The following is a 19,529-nucleotide window of genomic DNA, read 5'->3' as shown; positions in this document are numbered from 1 at the left end:
ATCATGTCTTGGTGGTGTTTGTACAAGCGGGTACAAGGGCCGCGTTCAGCAGGAGGACAAGCACAACCTTGGCCAACGTTCAGATAGAAATGTATTATGTAGAACAAACATGCATCTCTGATTCTAAGGAATTATGTCAGTTATATTACTGGCATTTATGTTCCAAACGTTCCAAAACGTTTGATCCATTTAGCTATAGGAACTAGTGGTGCACGGGTCAGCTGTTTGTTATCCCGCACCCTTCCGCAATTGCTAATAACCCATCCGAACCGCCGCCAGACTATATGTGATGAAGTGAAAATCTGAAGCCAGCACCTGACCCTAACCCGCTAATATAGAAATGCGCTTTATACACTAAACATTAGGGGTTCAACAAGGGTTGTTCTAAGATTCTCAAAGTTCTTTGAAGAACCTTAGGGTTCTTGGCACTGAAAATTGCCCCCCAATGGTTCTTCAAAGAACCACATAGGAGGTGGGGTTCTTCGAGGAACCTCCTTAGTTGGTGGGGCTTCTTGCAGAAACCTAACTGCCCAACTGAAACATTTCGATTTGAAAGGACAGCAGGTGCAGGCACTTAACTGAAAAATGTCATCATCTCCTCAATTTAAGGTAAGGTTTGTCCCTTATATGATCTAAATTGATATTGTTTTATGATGATAGCATCTATCTTTTCATTTTTGTACAACCTTTCTAAAACAGAAAATGGACAAATTTCAATGGATATCAATCAACAAAGAGGTAAGAATATGTAGGCTATAAGAATATGTTGAAGGCTAGCTGTATTGGGTGCAGATGACTGAACTGCTCACCTTTGTGTCTGTAGGTATACAGATGAGGAGGCATACAAAGGTATGTCTATTGGTATGTTATGCAGATCACATGTACCATCCTCCTCCCTTACCTCTTCACTGAATATCCCATAGGCCTCTACATTATGGACAAGGTATGTTAATGAAAACCATTATCAAAACAGTTTTTTTCATTCACATTCACCACAAAACCAAGGTATGAATTCTGTTGTGTGCATGTTTTGTTAATCATCTGTATAATTACTATTTTGGGGATTTACAGACTTCACCCTCCCTACACCTCTGATGAATATAACAGGAAACCTGTTCGATCACCATGCACTGCAAAATCATTCTGGCTATGGATACGGAGAATATCAAGCCGTTAACATCAACACGCCAGAGGATATATCCATTGGACTTGGGGCTCTGCTGGGAGTTTACCTCATACAGTGCCTTGCAAAAGTATTCATCCCCCTTGGCATTTTTCCTATTTTGATGCGTTAACATGCAATTTACAGCACACGCAACATGCAACAATTTGAAAGATTTTACCGAGTTACAGTTCATATAAGGAAATCAGTCAATTGAAATAAATTCATTAGGGCCTAATCTCTGGAGTTCACATGATGGGAAATACAGATATGAATCTGTTAGTCAAAGATACAGTACCTTGAAAAAATTGGCCTCACAATGGGCCTCAGGATCTCGTCACGTTATTTCTGTGCGTTCAAATTGCCATCGATAAAATGCAATTGTGTTCGTTGTCTGTAGCTTATGCCTGCCCATACCATAACCCCACCGCCACCATGGGGCACTCTGTTCACAACGTTGACATCAGCAAACCGCTCGCCCACACGACGCCATACACGTGGTCTGCAGTTGTGAGACCGGTTGGATGTACTGCCAAATTCTCTAAAACAACGTTGGAGGCGGCTTATGGTGGAGAAATTAACATAAACATTCTCGGCCAACAGCTCTGGTGGACATTCTTGCAGTCAGCATGCCAATTGCACGCTCCCTCGAAACTTGAGACATCTGTGGCATTGTGTTGTGTGTCAAAACTGCACATTTTAGAGTGGCCTTTTATTGTCCCCAGCACAAGGTGCACCTGTGTAATGATCATGCTGTTTAATTAGCTTGTTGATATGCCACACCTGTCAGGTGGATAGATTGTCTTGGCAAAGGAGAAATGCTCACTGAGTGCTGTAAACAAATATGTGCACAACATTTGAGAGAAACAAGCTTTTTCTGCGTATGGAACATTTCTGGGATCTTTTATTTCAGCTCATGAAACATGGGACCAACGCTTTACATGTTGCATTTATATTTTTGTTCAATTTAGTTGACATCAGTAAAGTTTTGTCTGTCTTCTTTCCCGAAAAAATAGACGTTTAGGGACCGGGGAGAAAATGTAAGAACAAAAATGGAACAATTTTCTGTGCTAAATTTCCAAATTATATCAGTTTGACTGGTTGTAAGGAAATAGAAAACTGTGAAAACAACCCAACATGTTTCTAATAAGATTTCAGTTCGGCTTGGATGCATATTTTATGATGCTGATAAAGATAGCACCTCTACAGACAACTGCACATTGCATTCTCTCAAGATGCTGAAAGAAAGAAATCATATTTCTCCACTCCTGTTCCGAGTCAAAATGTTGCCTACATTTGGTTTGGTGTATAATTTTTCTGCAAGAAATGCTTAGTTCTGCAGGAGTTAATATTAAGGCTATGTGAGAGGTTATAGACCCACAGTCAGTGTCCAGATTTCAGTTTCCATTTAACCCATCTGAACAGTAGGCTACAGTTCCCTTGAACATCCCTATTTGAAGTCCCCTTTTGTGACTGTCGAATTTGTTTAGCGCCTCACAATCATCACACATAACATAACAAAATCTGGACACTGACTGTGGGTCTATAACCTCTCACATAGCCTTAATATTAACTCCTGCAGAACTAAGTATTTCTTGCAGAAAAATTATACACCAAACCACTTCACCAAATCTTTCCCAAACATTACTTTTCTGGCCCTCCCATCTCTTTATTTTCAACTCTACATTTCACAGCTTTTCTCTTATTGAATTAAACTCCGACATTGTCCTTTTTGCCTCCATGGATTGACATGAACTTTTCTTGCCCGTTCCCAGAAGCATTTCGCGATTGGTATTGTGGGGATCTATTTTCTTACAACTAGATGTGATGCCTAGCTTAGAAAGAATACATTAATGATTAAACATAATAGGTTTGTGCTGTACTGATATAGATTGTTTAACATAACAAGCTGTGATTAATGTGAGGAACCGTTAGAGGGTAGGCTGAGATAGACTTGTGATTCACACACACACTGCCTCTTTGTTAAACTGCTCAAGGACATGTGTACTGCAACAGAAACAACTAACACCTGGTAACAGTGAAGCGCCAAGGGCCTGGGACCAGCCTGTGCGCCATCGATAGGTTGGGTAAGTTTAAACCACACCCAGCCTCTACTCTGACAGGCCCAGCCTGGAGCAGGAACTATCTCTGTCAGAGTATTAAAGAAGAACCTTGGGTTGAAAAAGTTAGTTCTCTGACTGCCCTGCGTGGTGTTTCAGTGAGCCGTATATACGAACATCATATTTACCATTCAAGTGTTTGCATTAATTAAAATACTAGTCTATTTTAGAAGACGTGTATTGACCTCTTTTTGTTCCTATACCAGATTTGAATTGACGCAATTTGACAGTATGTAGGCTATTTTGTGCACGTAGGCCTACAATTAGGCCTTAAAGCTTAGGTTTATGCACTCAATTGGTAGAGCATGGCGCTTGTAACGCCAGGGATTCTGGCACCACCCATACCTAAAATATATATATATATATATGCACGCATGACTAAGTCGCATGACTGTAAGTCGCTTTGGATAAAAGCGTCTGCTAAATGGCATATTTTTAATGCCAGATAGCCTAAAATAATGAAATAAAACCTCAATGTAGCCGATAGATATAAATTGCACCAAAATTATACATCTATGGGTTTTTTTTCTTTTTTAAGGTATTGTTTTATCTTTATTCAACATGCCCGCAACCCACCCGTCCTTCATCCACACAATATTGAAGGACCCTAACTAAACCTGGCCTCAACTGCGGGTTATGAGTTAACCCTTGCATCACTAGTATCTCACCCCCGTATAATATAGATTATTATCTCCCTGGACTCATACATTAGCAGTGAGATTTCGGAGGTCCGGATTGGATGCATGTAGAAACTGTCCCGTTATGGAGAATATCCTAGCTCCTAACACTGGCACTACCCGTAGCTCCCGTTCTCCCCAGTTCGTGAAAACACAGAGAGAAAGGTATGTGTCGCAAATCACTCCTGCATAGAAGTCCCTAACGTTAATAAAGCGTTCCATGGTTAATGCTATAGGCATATAAGGGAGTGTGAGACTACTGACACGTAACTTTCAGGGTTTTATCTAGAGATGGGAAACCAAAGCTTTCTGAAGCCTTTGGGGCTTTCACCAAATTGTGCCGCAAAATAGTTCATTACTCTGAGCTTTTAACACAGTGCACATTAGTGACATCTGCTGATCAGCAATGAAAAGCAGTGTTTGATATTCATGAAGAATTATTTTCCAAATGATAGGCCCTTTTCACGTGACGTCAGACAACTTCCGTTCTGCCGCGATGCAGGTTATGTTTACATCCGGTGTCGCTTAGGAACGCTTAGCTAGTAGCACATCATTATGGAGTTCACCCAGTCCCTTTCACATCTGCCACCAATACGACTTAACGACGTAGAACGACTTGCTGACAAGTGGTCCCTTACTTCAAGATCGAAGCTTGATAAAGGCTACAAGTTCTTCGTTGAAGGTTACCTGTTTGATTATGAAGGTACGTGTTTATCTTTATTTAGCTTAAATTAGCCCTATGCTAGCGAAGGTTATGAGCTGACGAGTTTCTGTTTTGCAGCCTCTTTTTAATATTACTGCTGTTTGTATCGACCGTAAGATAAGAGTCAGTAATGTATTAATGGCTAATGCTGCGCCCTTTCTCCCAATCACTGTATTGAAACAGTCTCAAGTGTAGTTAACGGTGAGGTGACAGTGAGAGGGCGATGTTACAGGTCCATGAAGAAAAATGAGGAGGCTCATCGGCTTCAGGTTTCTCAGATAAACAGTTCTCTAACATTATGATAAGATAGGTTAAGAGTAGATAAGTTTTCTTTTTGTTGTGTTTTGCTGCGGTTGCAGATTTAATAAGAATGATTCCACAAAGTTCCACTGTGGATCAGTTTGTTTCTCAGTCTGAGCTCTGATTTTGTATCATTAAACTTAATACACAACGAAATTCTTACAAACCGATGTGGGTTGTTGACGGCAATAAAGACTGGGAAAGATTCTGTGATAACTCAAAATGTTCAAATTTTCGATAAGTGTTGGCACTACTTGTCAAAGGTTTCCAGAACAGCCAATTTTTTCTTAATTAAAAAAAAGAAATTGGGTTTTGAAAATTGTGTACAGTAGTTTATAATGAAACGCAGAAAAAATGTTTTGTAAGTACAGCACTAATTGTTATGTCTCTATGAACAGGTTACACTAGACTCTGCAGAGGTTCCTGTGGTACTCAATCACATGTCATGTTCCTGCTCTGCTGGGAAAGCACTATGTAATCACATAGTAGCACTTCTTTTTCAAAGTGCTCACTATGTTACCATGGGCTTTAAGACAGTGCCATTGCCTCTGTCATGCACCAGCGCACTGCAGACCTGGCACCGGCCTAGGACACAGGTCAGACATTATTTGTTACACTGATGCAGAACTTTGCAGTTTGTATTGACTTTTGACAATGTATTGTTCATCATTATTATATCACAGGGAATTGTACCAGAGGCCACCAATGATATGGCGGTGTGTAAACCAGCGGCTAAGAAAAAAACAAGTGTCAGAGCTGGTGTGAAGTGCACACTGTACCGAGCCTATGATGGTGAGTCTGAATGAGCCCCCGCCTGTACTAGAGCACAAAGACTTTAGTGCATTTCTAAAATAATACAAACATAAAAGTGATTATTATTTGTTACTTTTTATATAGACTTTCAGTGGATATTTTTTTATTTGTATTAGAAGCATGTACGAGACTGGATGAGTGTGGTTGTCTTTTTTAGTGAAAAAGATAAGGTGGCATTTAATGAAATCTAAACTTGACATATCTCACTTTCATGCCAGGGCCTATTCCGGATCCTCACGTCATGGCCAGTGCTGAGAAACTGAAAGACATCCGTCCCACAACCAGGGATTTGCAAATTGCTGCACGGGCTTGAGGGCCTTAATTTGGTGGACTCTAAATTTGGCCCTGTGCCATTTGGGTCTGTGCTTTCTTACCAGTGCCCTCTAGAATTAAGTAGAGATATTATTAAACACCCTGGTGCCAGTGAGTTTCCTCAGTTGCCTATTGAAGGTTACAACTTTAAATTTCCCATTGATTTTGAGCCCAACTACATACAACAATGTCATTTGGACAGCCTGATTGTGTCAGAGGAGATGTCTGCTGCTATTGAAGCAGAAACAAGAATGCAGTCAGAATGCCAGCTGTGGAGCCAGGTACGCAAACCCCGACTGACAGCCAGCAGATTCCGTGAAATATGCCATGTTCGTGGGGGAGTTGTCTGCCAAGGCTTTGGCAACCCGCATTCTGAGAGGAACTCCTCAGACAGCTGCTATGAGAAGAGGGTTGGATCTGGAACCTGAGATACTGAGGCAATATTCTGATTTTTGTGATGTCTCTCTGAAACAATGCGGGGTCATCATCCACCCTGATTCACCTCACCTTGCAGCCAGCCCGGATGCTAAAGTCTTCTGCCCAACAGAAGCACCACCATTTGGTCTTGCTGAGGTTAAGAGTTGCGATGTTGAAAATGTTACCCAAGTTAAACACCTGATCACAGTTAAAGGCCAGGCCTGCCTTAAGAAGAGCCACAAATACTACTATCAGGTTCAAGGCCAACTCGCCTTAAGCGGACTTCAGTGGTGTGACTTCATTACAGATACCCGCACTGACTTCACAGTTGAGAGAATCTTTAGGGATGAGGAGATTATCCACTCAATGCGACAGAAGCTTGATCATTTCTATTATAACATCTACATGGATGTCTTCTTAAGTTATAAAACATAAGGCAGAATTTTATGTGTAAATAGTGTTAAGGTAAATGTGGAAGGTGAACCTTTGACATTTTTTTCTTTAACTGCAAATTAACTTGTCATATACTGTATATCTCCTATGTACTGAAACACACATTTTGAAAAGGATTGTGATGTAAATGTCGACATGTTTTTCTTTAACTGCAAATGAACTTAATTGTGTTATATACTGTATATCTATGTATTGAAATACAAATCTTGAAAAGGATTGCGATGTTGTAAATGCTCTTACCAAAATCAAAAGGATTGGAAGCAGTTGCTTGCAAACATATATTTAATAGTTCCATCAGTGCCATGACACATAAGCACATAACATGGTTAATAGTTGGATATTTTTACAATATATCACATTAGGTTCATTAATAGCTATGAAAAAAGTTATTACCCTTAACAAAAACATACAGTATAACATTAGATCAATTAAATTACCAACAAAGTTAATTCATATTTACATTTTTTTGTACATACAATACAGTAATATAAAAGTACTTCTATTTACAGCCCATCTAGCTTACTCAGGAAATATACAACTTCCAGTTGACAAAAACATCAGACTGGTTTGTCTCCTTTAATGTCAAGAGGTCCCTGATAGTTCGACATGAGGCAGCAGATGGCCCACAGCTGATTCACTGAACCCACTGTGGAAAGAGGAACAAGCCCATCCCAGATATGGTACTCCTTCACCCTCCGTATGGCCCTCTCGACTAAAATCCTCAGCCGGGCGATGGCCTGGGTCTTAAGAGTGTCCTCCCTGCTGAGCTGAGAGATTTTTTTTTAACATTCAGCTTTGACCAGGAATCAATATTTATCTAGCTATCATGCACAACAGTATTTGAATAGGTGAGTTACTATACATTCATGAATAAACTAACTGCCTAACAAAGGGTTAGATAGCTAGCTAGTAAACTTGTTACATTACAGCCAGGCAGCAATGTAACGCTACCTTTTAACGTTATCGGTATCTGGTACTAAGTTGTTGTTAGCTAACGTTAGCCCACTTTTAAGTAACTTAAGGCAGTGAACAATTATGAATTAACAATAACGTTAGCAAGTTACAAACCATTACATATCCGTAAACATTATTACTCTTAACTTTACTAATTTAATAAACGTACCTTTTGGAATTTCTTCAAGTAGCTAGCTTGCTAGTTAGTGGTCAACAGTTGTATTTTCGTTGAGAAGTCTCAGGTTACGGGCGACGTAGTGAAGTTAACCTGCTACGCGAAAGGCGGAAGTTAGATGACGTCATCGTGAAAAGGGCCTATTAACCAACTGTCTGTGGCGCAGTGGTTAGTCTCGGGTCTTTAGTAACCTAGCTAGCTACTATCAGCTATTGTTACAGGTTTGCACCTTCTGTCATGCTTCCCTTTTTAGCTGTGAATAAAATTTTTTTGCTGTCAAACTGTGAAGCTGTGGCATTATTTAGGATAGAAGCTTATATTGTACTAAATACAACACATTATCTGAACAACAGTGATCCGTGTACGGTTAATTCATTCAATCAATATCCGAATTTAAACAACTAAGACGAATATATATTTTGACGGCATGAATTCATTTTTCTTATGTAGCCCACAAGATTGAATTAAAGAAGAGACGGTGTGGGTGTAGAGGAGTGTACTTGATGTTTTCAAAGTAAAAGCTGTGTGACTATCTGAAGTTACCTGACTATGCTCCAGTTACCTAGCTTTCGCCAGGTTAGTTATAAATAAGGGTTACCAATAAGTAACGTTAGTTAGTTAGCTAGCTAACTAGCTAGCTGCCTTCAATGATTGGTGGCTTTACTGACAGACAAATCAAATCAAATCAAATCACATTTTATTGGCCACATGCGCCGAATACAACAGGTGCAGACATTACAGTGAAATGCTTACTTACAGCCCTTAACCAACAGTGCATTTATTTTTAATAAAAAAGTAAAATAAAACAACAACAAAAAAGTGTTGAGAAAAAAAGAGCAGAAGTAAACTAAAATAACAGTAGGAGGCTATATATCAGGGGGGTACGGTGCAGAGTAATGTGCGGGGCACCGAGCTAGTTGAGGTAGTTGAAGTAATATGTACATGTGGGTAGAGTTAAAGTGACTATGCATAAATAATTAACAGAGTAGCAGCAGCGTAAAAAGATGGGGTGGGGGGTGGGGGTGGTGGGGGCAGTGCAAATAGTCCGGGAGCCATGATTAGCTGTTCCAGGAGTCTTATGGCTTGGGGGTAGAAGCTGTTGAGAAGTCTTTTGGACCTAGACTTGGCACTCCGGTACCGCTTGCCGTGTGGTAGCAGAGAGAACAGTCTATGACTAGGGTGGCTGGAGTCTTTGACAATTTTGAGGGCCTTCCTCTGACACCGCCTGGTATAGATGTCCTGGATGGCAGGGAAGCTTGGACCCAGTGATGTACTGGGCCGTACGCACTACCCTCTGTAGTGCCTTGCGATCCGGAGGCCAAGCAGTTGCCATACCAGGCGGTGATGCAACCAGTCAGGATGCTCTCGATGGGTGCAGCTGTATAATTTTTGGAGGATCTGAGGACCCATGCCAAATCTTTTTCGGTCTCCTGAGGGGAATAGGCTTTGTCGTGCCCTCTTCATGACTGTCTTGGTGTGTTTGGACCATGATAGTTCGTTGGTGATGTGGACACCAAGGAACTTGAAGCTCTCAACCTGTTCCACTACAGTCCCGTCGATGAGAATGGGGGCGTGCTCAGTCCTCTTTTTTTTCCTGTAGTCAACAATCATCTCCTTTGTCTTGGTCACGTTGAGGGAGAGGTTGTTATCCTGGCACCACACGGCCAGGTCTCTGACCTCCTCCCTATAGGCTGTCTCATCGTTGTCGGTGATCAGGCCTACCACTGTTATGTCGTCGGCAAACTTAATGATGGTGTTGGAGTCGTGCCTGGCCATGCAGTCATGGGTGAACAGGGAGTACAGGAGGGGACTGAACACGCACCCCTGAGGGGCCCCCGTGTTGAGGATCAGTGTGGCAGATGTGTTGTTACCTACCCTTACCACCTGGGGGCGGCCCGTCAGGAAGTCCAGGATCCAGTTGCAGAGGGAGGTGTTTAGTCCCATGATCCTTAGCTTAGTGATGAGCTTTGAGGGCACTATGGTGTTGAATGCTGAGCTGTAGTCAATGAATAGCATTCTCACGTAGGTGTTCCTCTTGTCCAGGTGGGAAAGGGCAGTGTGGAGTGCAATAATGATTGCATCATCTGTGGATTTGTTGGGGCGGTATGCAAATTGGAGTGGTTCTAGGGTTTCTGGGATAATGGTGTTGATGTGATCCATGACCAGCCTTTCAAAGCACTTCATGGCTACAGACGTCAGTGCTACGGGTCGGTAGTCATTTAGGCAGGTTATCTTAATGTCCTTGGGCACGGGGACTATGGTGGTCTGCTTGAAACATGTTGGTATTACAGACTCAGTCAGGGACATGTTGAAAATGTCAGTGAAGACACTTGCCAGTTGGTCAGCACATGCTCGGAGTACATGTCCTGGTAATCCATCTGGCCCTGCGGCCTTGTGAATGTTGACCTGCTTAAAAGTCTTACTCACATCGGCTACGGAGAGCGTGATCCCATAGTCATCCGGAACAGCTGGTGCTCTCATGCATGCTTCAGTGTTGCTTGCCTCGAAGCAAGCATAGAAGTGGTTTAGCTCGTCTGGAAGTCTTGTGTCACTGAGCAGCTCGCGGCTGTGCTTCCCTTTGTAGTCTGTAATAGTTTTCAAGCCCTGCCACATCCAACGAGCGTCAGAGCCGGTTTAGTACGATTCAATCTTAGTTCTGTATTGACTCTTTGCCTGTTTGATGGTTCGTCGGAGGGCATAGCGGGATTTCTTATAAGCGTCCGGGTTAGAGTCCCGCTCCTTGAAAGCGGCAGCTCTACCCTTTAGCTCAGTGCGGATGTTTCCTGTAATCCATGGCTTCTGGTTGGGGTATGTTCGTACGGTCACTGTGGGGACGACATCATCGATGCACTTATTGATGAAGCCAGTGACTGATGTGGTGTACCCCTCAATGCTATCTGAAGAATCCCGGAACATGTTCCAGTCTGTGCTAGCAAAACAGCCTGTAGCTTAGCAGGGAGGGAGCTTATATTAAAAGCCACCAAGCATCGAGCTAAAGGCTAAAGCTAGCTGTCATATCAAACAGGTCTGTGTCTGTATGTACACTGTACAAGGATCGTTCAAGACTATCCAGCCCCAGCGAACACAGCTTGGCATACCAAGTTTTGACCATCACCCTCTCTCTGCCATCCAGTGAGTATGAATTAAGTATCAACAATTGTCTATATGGTGTAGGTAGCTAGCTATAGGTGGTCATTCCCTCCACCTAATAATGGCAGAGATGAAAGGAATTAAGATGGATCGTTGAATTATTCATAATGGTAATTAGTGAGTATCATACTGCGTATGTCTGTTTATGGCCACCACTACACCTGCACCATAGAGAATAATTTAATTATTGAACAATTGAACGATCCATCTTAATTCTTTGTGGGAGTCCTAGAGCAAAACAACCGACATGTACACTACCGTTCAAAAGTTTGGGGTCACTTAGAAATGTCCTTGTTTTCGAAAGAAAATCACTTTTTTTGTCCATTAAAATAACATCAAATTGATCAGAAATACAGTGTAGACATTGTTAATGTTGTAAATGGCTATTGTAGCTGGAAACGGCTGATTTTTCATGGAATATCTACATAGGCGTACAGAGGCCCATTATCAGCAACCATCAGTCCTGTGTTCCAATGGCACGTTGTGTTTGCTAATCCAAGTTTATCATTTTGAAAGGCTAATTGATCATTAGAAAACCCTTTTGCAATTATGTTAGCACAGCTGAAAACTGTTGTGCTGATTAAAGAAGCAATAAAACTGGCCTTCTTGAGACTAGTTGAGTATCTGGAGCATCAGCAATTGTGGGTTCGATTACAGGCTCAAAATGGCCAGAAACAAAGAACTTTCTTCTGAAACTCATCAGTCTATTCTTGTTCTGAGAAATGAAGGCTATTCCATGCAAGAAATTGCCAAGAAACTGAAGATTTACATTTTACATTTTTAGATCTCGTACAACGCTGTGTACTACTCCCTTCACAGAACACCGCTCAATCAATCAATCAAATTTTATTTATAAAGCCCTTTTTACATCAGCAGATGTCACAAAGTGCTATAAAGAAACCCAGCCTAAAACCCCAAACAGCAAGCAATGCAGATGTAGAAGCACGGTGGCTAGGAAAAACTCCCTAGAAAGGCAGAAACCTAGGAAGAAACCTAGCGAGGAACCAGGCTCTGAGGGGATTCCCGTTCTGGCTGTGCCGGGTGGAGATTATAACAGTACATGGCCATTAAGGCCAGATCTTTCTCCAAGATGTTCAAAAGTTCATAGATGACCAGCAGGGTCAAATAATAATCACAGTGGTTGTAGAGGTTGCAACAGGTCAGTACATCAGGAGTAAATGTCACTTGGCTTTTCATAGCCGGGCATTTAGAGGTTGAAATAGCAGTTGCGGTAGAGAGAGAGAGTTGAAAACAGCCGGTCTGGGACAAGGTAGCACAGTCTATCTCTGTCTCCTTTCACGGCAGATGCGGAAGGGCGACATCTGTGGACGCAGTGGATTGAAAAATGCAAAAATATATACAAAATAATACATCTTCAACTGACGGATTTTGATGGGGATTTTATTATTGTGCTAATTAGATTTCCTCGGGGCCGCAGACATCAACTCTAGGGGTTAATATAAGCTCCCTGTCTGTGAAGCCACCAAGCATTGGAGCGGTGGTCAGGTAACGTCAGAGTCACACAGCTTTTACTTTGAAAACAGCTAGCACACCTATCCTCTTGCAAGCCCCTCCTCTCTACGCCCACACCGTCTCTGTTTATTCATTCAATCTTGTGGAAGACATAAGAAAAATGTCTCTATAGAACAACATGTCAGATGGTGCATTGGAGACTGATGTGTTCCTGTCCTGTCTTTTCATAATATCATTGTAGATCTACATAAAAGACAGCCGTGGTGTTGCTCTTCATTTCTTGGTGGTTCTGTGGTACATATAAAGACCGCTACATCTGTAGGTATAAATCGCTACTTTGACAACATTTGTGGTGCGGGGAATTCTACATGAGTACCTTCAGTTCAATAAAAGAATTGTTAACAAACCGTAATAGCCATCACTAGCTGTCTGACCACTGTGCAACATTTACAATTCACAATAAATGTGGAAGAGTATCATGATAACAAGAAATTAGCTTCCGAGGCTAATTTAGAAGTAAAATAATGGGAATAATCTAGAATAAGTAATAAATCATTAGTAATAAATAATCATGTATCTATATTTCATCTTTAATGAGCAGCATTTTAATTCACAGATTGAACAAATCAATATACTTGACTGAACAAATAATCAATATAGTAAAGAATCTGTATGTACTTTCACCAAAATAAACTCTGTATGAAAAATATCCCTGTATTTCTTTCTGTAGTGCTTTTTTTCTTTGTACTTCCTTCTTTTCTTTAAAACAACATTTTACTTACAGTTATAGAAAACTTTTTATATAACTATAGTTTTCTAAACCAGAAACTGAATCATCAGCTGAGATCTGATACAGTATCTCTGAGACTATAGATAGACTAGACACATTTATAAAAGTCAGAATAATAAATTACAATTTATTTAGAGGTTCCCCCAGTTTTGGTTCTACAAGAATAATTTCACATACACCCGCATAACAACTGTATACAGAAAATTATACTTTGGAAGTCCGTTGAGGAAATAATGTGCAGTAGTACCTTTGGAAATCAGTAGAGTTGCAATTTGCATTACACAGAGAGACAACAGAGCTGAAATAAGTAATAATTAGCATACACTTCAATTTACACCATTATGATCAAATACATTCATTATCATCATTAAAAATCATATTTAAAAAAATAAATATATAGCTATTCATTCTGTGGATTCTGAAGCATAAAGCTGTTTTCCATCGGTTCTTGCATGAAGTACACATATAGAGTTGGTTCTTTAACAGATTGTGGGTGAGCTATGCTCTCCAAGGAGTAAAAGGGTTTAGGTCCCGTCTCTGACAGAAACTCTCCTCACTATCTCAAAGTGTTTGTACATTTTTGGGAGATTAGCTTAGTCTCAGAGAGAATAGTTTTTATCCTCCAGAGAACTATCCATCCAGGCCTCCTCAATGTACAAAACTCCTGTGCTGAGCTGGAGACTGACAGAATGGAGAGTGACAATAGCAAACTGTCTAACTGTGTGACGTCACAACCCAGCTCGCGACTACAGGAGGAGCAGGGAGTTTAGCACACAGACCGTCTTTCAGACCCTCTAGAAGGTGGGCATCATAGTGGCAGTGTCCACATAGCCACTGGTGGTCAGGCACATGCTCTCCTGGAGCTGGGTAGCTACAGGCCCGTCTTTGGCCGCCTTGCCCTGCTGCTGTGTGGGACATCTCTCAGCCGAACGCCCCTCCTTCTCCTGGTAGTCACAGTACCGCTCAGCCTCAGCCATCTCCCTCTGCCTCTGCAGCAAGAGCACGTTGTCATTGTTCACCCCGTTGACTTTACTGTAGTCCACCCCAGCCCCGCCGAACTGCACCTGGAAGGGGCCCCGGCTATGGCTGGAGAGGGGCTTCAGCACCAGCTGGTTCTCCTGGTTCACTTTCTGGACCTCCACGTACTCCATGGACCGGGACGGGGACAGCCCAAGCACCGTGGCTTCTCTCTGGTGCTCCTGATTGTGGATGTTGAAGTTGATATGGGCCTGGAGGTGCTGGGCTTCCCAGTGGGAAGCGGCTCCAGCGGACGGGGATCTGCTGAGACGGTACTCGCTGTACTCTCCCAGGCTGTACTCTGGGTGGTGGTGGGAAGAGGAGGTGGATGTGGGGAAGAGATGATCTGGGATGCTGTATGTTGTCTCACTTGTGCTGTGCTGCTTGGGCATCTCAAGTGTACCATAGTGGTGGTTGTCGGAGGATCCATGGATCGACGGGGAGAAGACTGACGGCCAGGTCTTGACCCTCCCATTTGATGAATTTGGGCTGTCCACCTCCTGGCTGTCTCCCCTCTCCAGCCTCTCCCAAGACCCCGCCTGGCCCTGCAGTAGCTCGGGTTCCTCGTAGCTCGACTCCTCCTTGGACTCCACACCTCCACACTTCTCCATCAGCAAGGTGTGACTGTCACAGCTGCCCCGGCCTGAGTCGCTGTCCGACTGGTTCTTGGACTTGAGGCAACCGACATCTTGGAGGTCTTTCCCCTCCAGCATCAGTTCCTGTTTCTCGTTGACGTAAACCTCCAGGTATTCCACCAGCAGATCTTCGTAGTCAGTAGACCTCGGAGGGAAACTTTGGACTACCAAGGCGTTGAACACCTCTTCTGACTTCCCATTCTGTAGACAGAGCAAACATTGAGAAAACATTGCGAAAACATTGCGAAAATATTGAGACGTTGAGGGAACTAATGAAATCACTTTACCTTGAGAAGCTGTTTATCAAATCCTTTTATTTTAGGTCCAGGAACTGGAGGTAGTAGACAGTGCTTCACACTAGAGGGAAAGAGAGAGTGACTGAGTGAGTGAGCTGTTCATGAAAATCACCAAACAAGGACACTTTAGTAGAACAGAGAGTACTGTTGCTATGCAATCAGCTTCTTCATTGACTAATCTAATCTAATCTCATGACTGTGACTTCAGAAGGTCCTTCTTACCTGGTTCTGTTCATGGTGATAATCCATGTGAGAATCAGGAAGATGAAGGCAGAGAAGACTGCTATCAGGATCCACATGGATCGTTCCCGGGGGATATCTGTCAACACAACAAGAGAATAACATTAGAATACAACTTTTTTTTTGGGTAACAGAAATGTGTGTTTTTGCTGTCTGTGTTTTTGCTGTCTGTGTAGTTTTAAATAATGTACAGACACCACATACTCCCCCAAGAGGCTGGAAGCAGCACAGCACATTAGTGACTGATGTGCTGTCTGTCCATTATTTAACACTATAACAACAATAGAGGCGTTGTTGCCCACTTCTACATCTACGTCTACGGGGTCATTGTCTGTACTGATGAAGACTTACAGTCTGGGACTTTGACATAGCTGGCGGCGCTCCACTCGCTCCAGAAGCCGTGGTCTGGTTTGCAGCGGACCTGGACCATGTAGACGCCACCAGAGTGCAGGCTGAAGATGTTGAACATTTTCTGCTGACCCGCGCGGTGCTCCTGTTAGGGAAAAGACAAAAGATAATATTAGAGATTGTAAATAACCACAAGGGCATTGATATGATGCTTTCATGAGTACTTTTTTATAAACATGCACTTTTTTTTCAATAGCAGTGCATGCATACTTTTCTAGTGTGTATAAGTGATCCCTGTTGGAATTCAACCCTCGACCTTGGCCACAAGATACAGGCCTGACCCTTTTCTGAGTAATGATATATGGGTAACATAGTTAATGATGACTTTGATCGTCTGGCTTTGAAAAGTTTCCATGAACCTTCTCCGAACGATCCTTGAAGGCTTGTGTTTTGTCTAACTGGTTGATTATTCATATAACTCAGCAATAATTACCAATCTTAAACCAGGGAAGTATATCTAATCATTATTTAACAGGCCCCGTGATAAAGACATTGGCCAGTCAAGCATTGTAGCTGTAGGTGATAGATTAATTTGTATTTTAAGAATAATGACTAAAGGATTTCACCCCAAATACAGTATAAATGTGTGAACGGTGTTAAGAGTTATAATGTAGTGTCAACCCACTAACAGAGGGGGGCGGGACTAAACATTCCAGGGTGAAGGGGACTGAGAAGCTGTTAAAAGGTGGGCGGAGCAAAGTGCCTTTGTGTGTCAGGGGGTATAAAGGCTGTATATGTATTTTTTGGTGGCAGAGCTCTCCATGATTAAAACATACAGATCATTCTTGTTGGTTGCGGACCTTCGTTTAATTCATGATTAAACCAGAGCCTTACACCCTCTGGGAATTATTCAAAGCATTAAGTTTGATTAATTAGAGATATAAATTCTCGTGACAGTAGGAGAGTGGTGGAACAAGTACCCAATTGTCATACTTGAGTAAAAGTATAGATACCTTAATAGAAAGTTACTCAAGTAAAAGTGAAAATCAGCCAGTAAAATACTACTTGAGTAAAAGTCTAAAAGTATTTGATTTTAAATATACTTAAGTATCAAAAGTAAAAGTATAAATCATTTAAAATTCCTATTATTTAGCAAAGCAGACGGCACAATTGTCTTGTTTTTTAACATTTCAGATAGCCAACACTCAGACATTATTTACAAAAGATGCATTTGTGTTTAGTGAGTCCACCAGACCAGAGGCAGTAGGGCTGACCACGTGTTCTCTTGATAAGGGCGTGAATTGGACCATTTTCCTGTCCTGCTAAACATTCAAAATGTAACGAATACTTTTGGGTTGTCAGGGAAAATGTATGGAGTAAAAAGTACAATCTTTTCTTCAGGAATGTAGTGAAGTAAAAGTAAAAGTTGTCAAAAAATACAAATAGTAAAGTAAAGTACAGATACCCCAAAAAACGACTTAAGTAGTACTTTAAAGTAATTTTACTTAAGTACTTTACACCACTGCTGTAGGGCAGATGACTGGGTTGTGGCTAAAAGGGCTAACTGCTCCCTATGTGTAGATCAGGGGTTCCCAACCTTTTTTCCCCAGGGCCCCCCTTTTACGACCAAATGTCCTGTAATTATACATAGTTTAACAAGACTCTTGACATTGTTTAGGCTATTTAATGATGATAATAATAAAAGCAATAATAATCATGGATATGGAAAATAAATTCACTCGTGCATCAGTGTTGAGTCTTCCTCTGGCATTTTACTGCTTGTTTCTAGCCTAAAGCATTGTGGATGTATTTGATCCCCTGCTGATTTTGTACGTTTGACCACTGACAAAGACATGATCAGTCTATAATTTTAATGGTAGCTTTATTTTAACAGTGAGAGACAGAATAACAAACAGAAAAATCCAGAAAACGCATGTCAAAACTGTTATAAATGGATTTGCATTTTAATGAGGGAAATAAGTATTTGACCACTCTGCAAAACAGTACTTGGTGGCAAAACCCTTGTTGGCAATCACAGAGGTCAGACGTTTCTTGTAGTTGGCCACCAGGTTTGCACACATCTCAGGAGGGATTTTGTCCCACTCCTCTTTGCAGATCTTCTCCAAGTCATTAAGGTTTTGAGGCTGACGTTTGGCAACTCGAACCTTCAGCTCCCTCCACAGATTTTCTATGGGATTAAGGTCTGGAGACTGGCTAGGCCACTCCAGGACTTTAATGTGCTTCTTCTTGAACCACTCCTTTGTTGCCTTGGCCGTGTGTTTTGGGTCATTGTCATGCTGGAATACCCATCCACAACCCATTTTCAATGCCCCGGCTCTCACCCAAGATTTGACGGTACATGGCCCCGTCCATCGTCCCTTTGATGCGGTGAAGTTGTCCTGTCACCTTAGCAGAAAAACACCCCCAAAGCATAATGTTTCCACCTCCATGTTTGACGGTGGGGATGGTGTTCTTGGGGTCATAGGCAGCATTCCTCCTCCTCCAAACACGGCGAGTTGAGTTGATGCCAAAGAGCTCGGTTTTGGTCTCATCTGACCACAACACTTTCACCCAGTTCTCCTCTGAATCATTCAGATGTTCATTGGCAAACTTCAGACGGCCCTGTATATGTGCTTTCTTGAGCAGGGAGACCTTGCGGGCGCTGCAGGATTTCAGTCCTTCACGGCGTAGTGTTACCAATTGTTTTCTTGGTGACTATGGTCCCAGCTGCCTTGAGATCATTGAAAAGATCCTCCCGTGTAGTTTTGGGCTGATTCCTCACCGTTCTCATGATCATTGCAACTCCACGAGGTGAGATCTTGCATGGAGCCCCAGGCCGAGGGAGATTGACAGTTCTTTTGTGTTTCTTCCATTTGCGGATAATCGCACCAACTGTTGTCACCTTCTCACCAAGCTGCTTGGCGATGGTCTTGTAGCCCATTCCAGCCTTGTGTAGGTCTACAATCTTGTCCCTGACATCCTTGGAGAGCTCTTTGGTCTTGGCCATGGTGGAGAGTTTGGAATCTGATTGATTGATTGCTTCTGTGGACAGGTCTCTTCTGTACAGGTAACAAGCTGAGATTAGGAGCACTCCCTTTAAGAGTGTGCTCCTAATCTCAGTTTTTTACCTGTATAAAAGACACCTGGGAGCCAGAAATCTTTCTGATTGAGAGGGGGTCAAATACTTATTTCCCTCATTAAAATGCAAATCAATTTATAACATTGTTGACATGCGTTTTTCTGGATTTTTGTTGTTGTTATTCTGTCTCTCACTGTTCAAATAAACCTACCATTAAAATTATAGACTGATAATTTCTTTGTCAGTGGGCAAACTTACAAAATCAGCAGGGGATCAAATACTTTTTTCCCTCACTGTATAGCTTAGATAACGGTGATCCCCAACTCTGCTCCTAGAGACCTGCAGTATACCCCAGGTTTTTATCCCAGCTGAGCTTAATGCCTTCATCACACTGGCCTCAACTGATTTTCAACAC

The 19,529-nt window shown here is 42.1% G+C and overlaps 1 protein-coding gene across 1 annotated transcript in view; it reads right to left on the bottom strand.

The window, feature by feature from the left end:
• Positions 1 to 12,505: 12,505 nt before the first annotated feature.
• prlra (prolactin receptor a) overlaps positions 12,506 to 19,529 on the bottom strand; it is a 39,417-nt gene continuing 32,393 nt past the window's right edge. Inside the window, exons 6-9 of the mRNA XM_041885378.2 lie at positions 16,039 to 16,180; positions 15,670 to 15,766; positions 15,439 to 15,508; positions 12,506 to 15,352 (exon numbers count right to left, since the gene is read on the bottom strand). Coding sequence (XP_041741312.2) covers positions 14,294 to 15,352; positions 15,439 to 15,508; positions 15,670 to 15,766; positions 16,039 to 16,180 — 1,368 coding nt within the window. The 3' untranslated portion in view covers positions 12,506 to 14,293. The remainder of the gene's footprint in view (positions 15,353 to 15,438; positions 15,509 to 15,669; positions 15,767 to 16,038; positions 16,181 to 19,529) is intronic.

The sequence above is a fragment of the Coregonus clupeaformis genome, chromosome 9, assembly GCF_020615455.1.
Source record: "Coregonus clupeaformis isolate EN_2021a chromosome 9, ASM2061545v1, whole genome shotgun sequence".
NCBI lineage: Eukaryota > Metazoa > Chordata > Actinopteri > Salmoniformes > Salmonidae > Coregonus > Coregonus clupeaformis.
The sequence above is the reverse complement of the archived record's forward strand: the minus strand, read 5'-3'. Positions and strand labels throughout refer to the sequence as shown.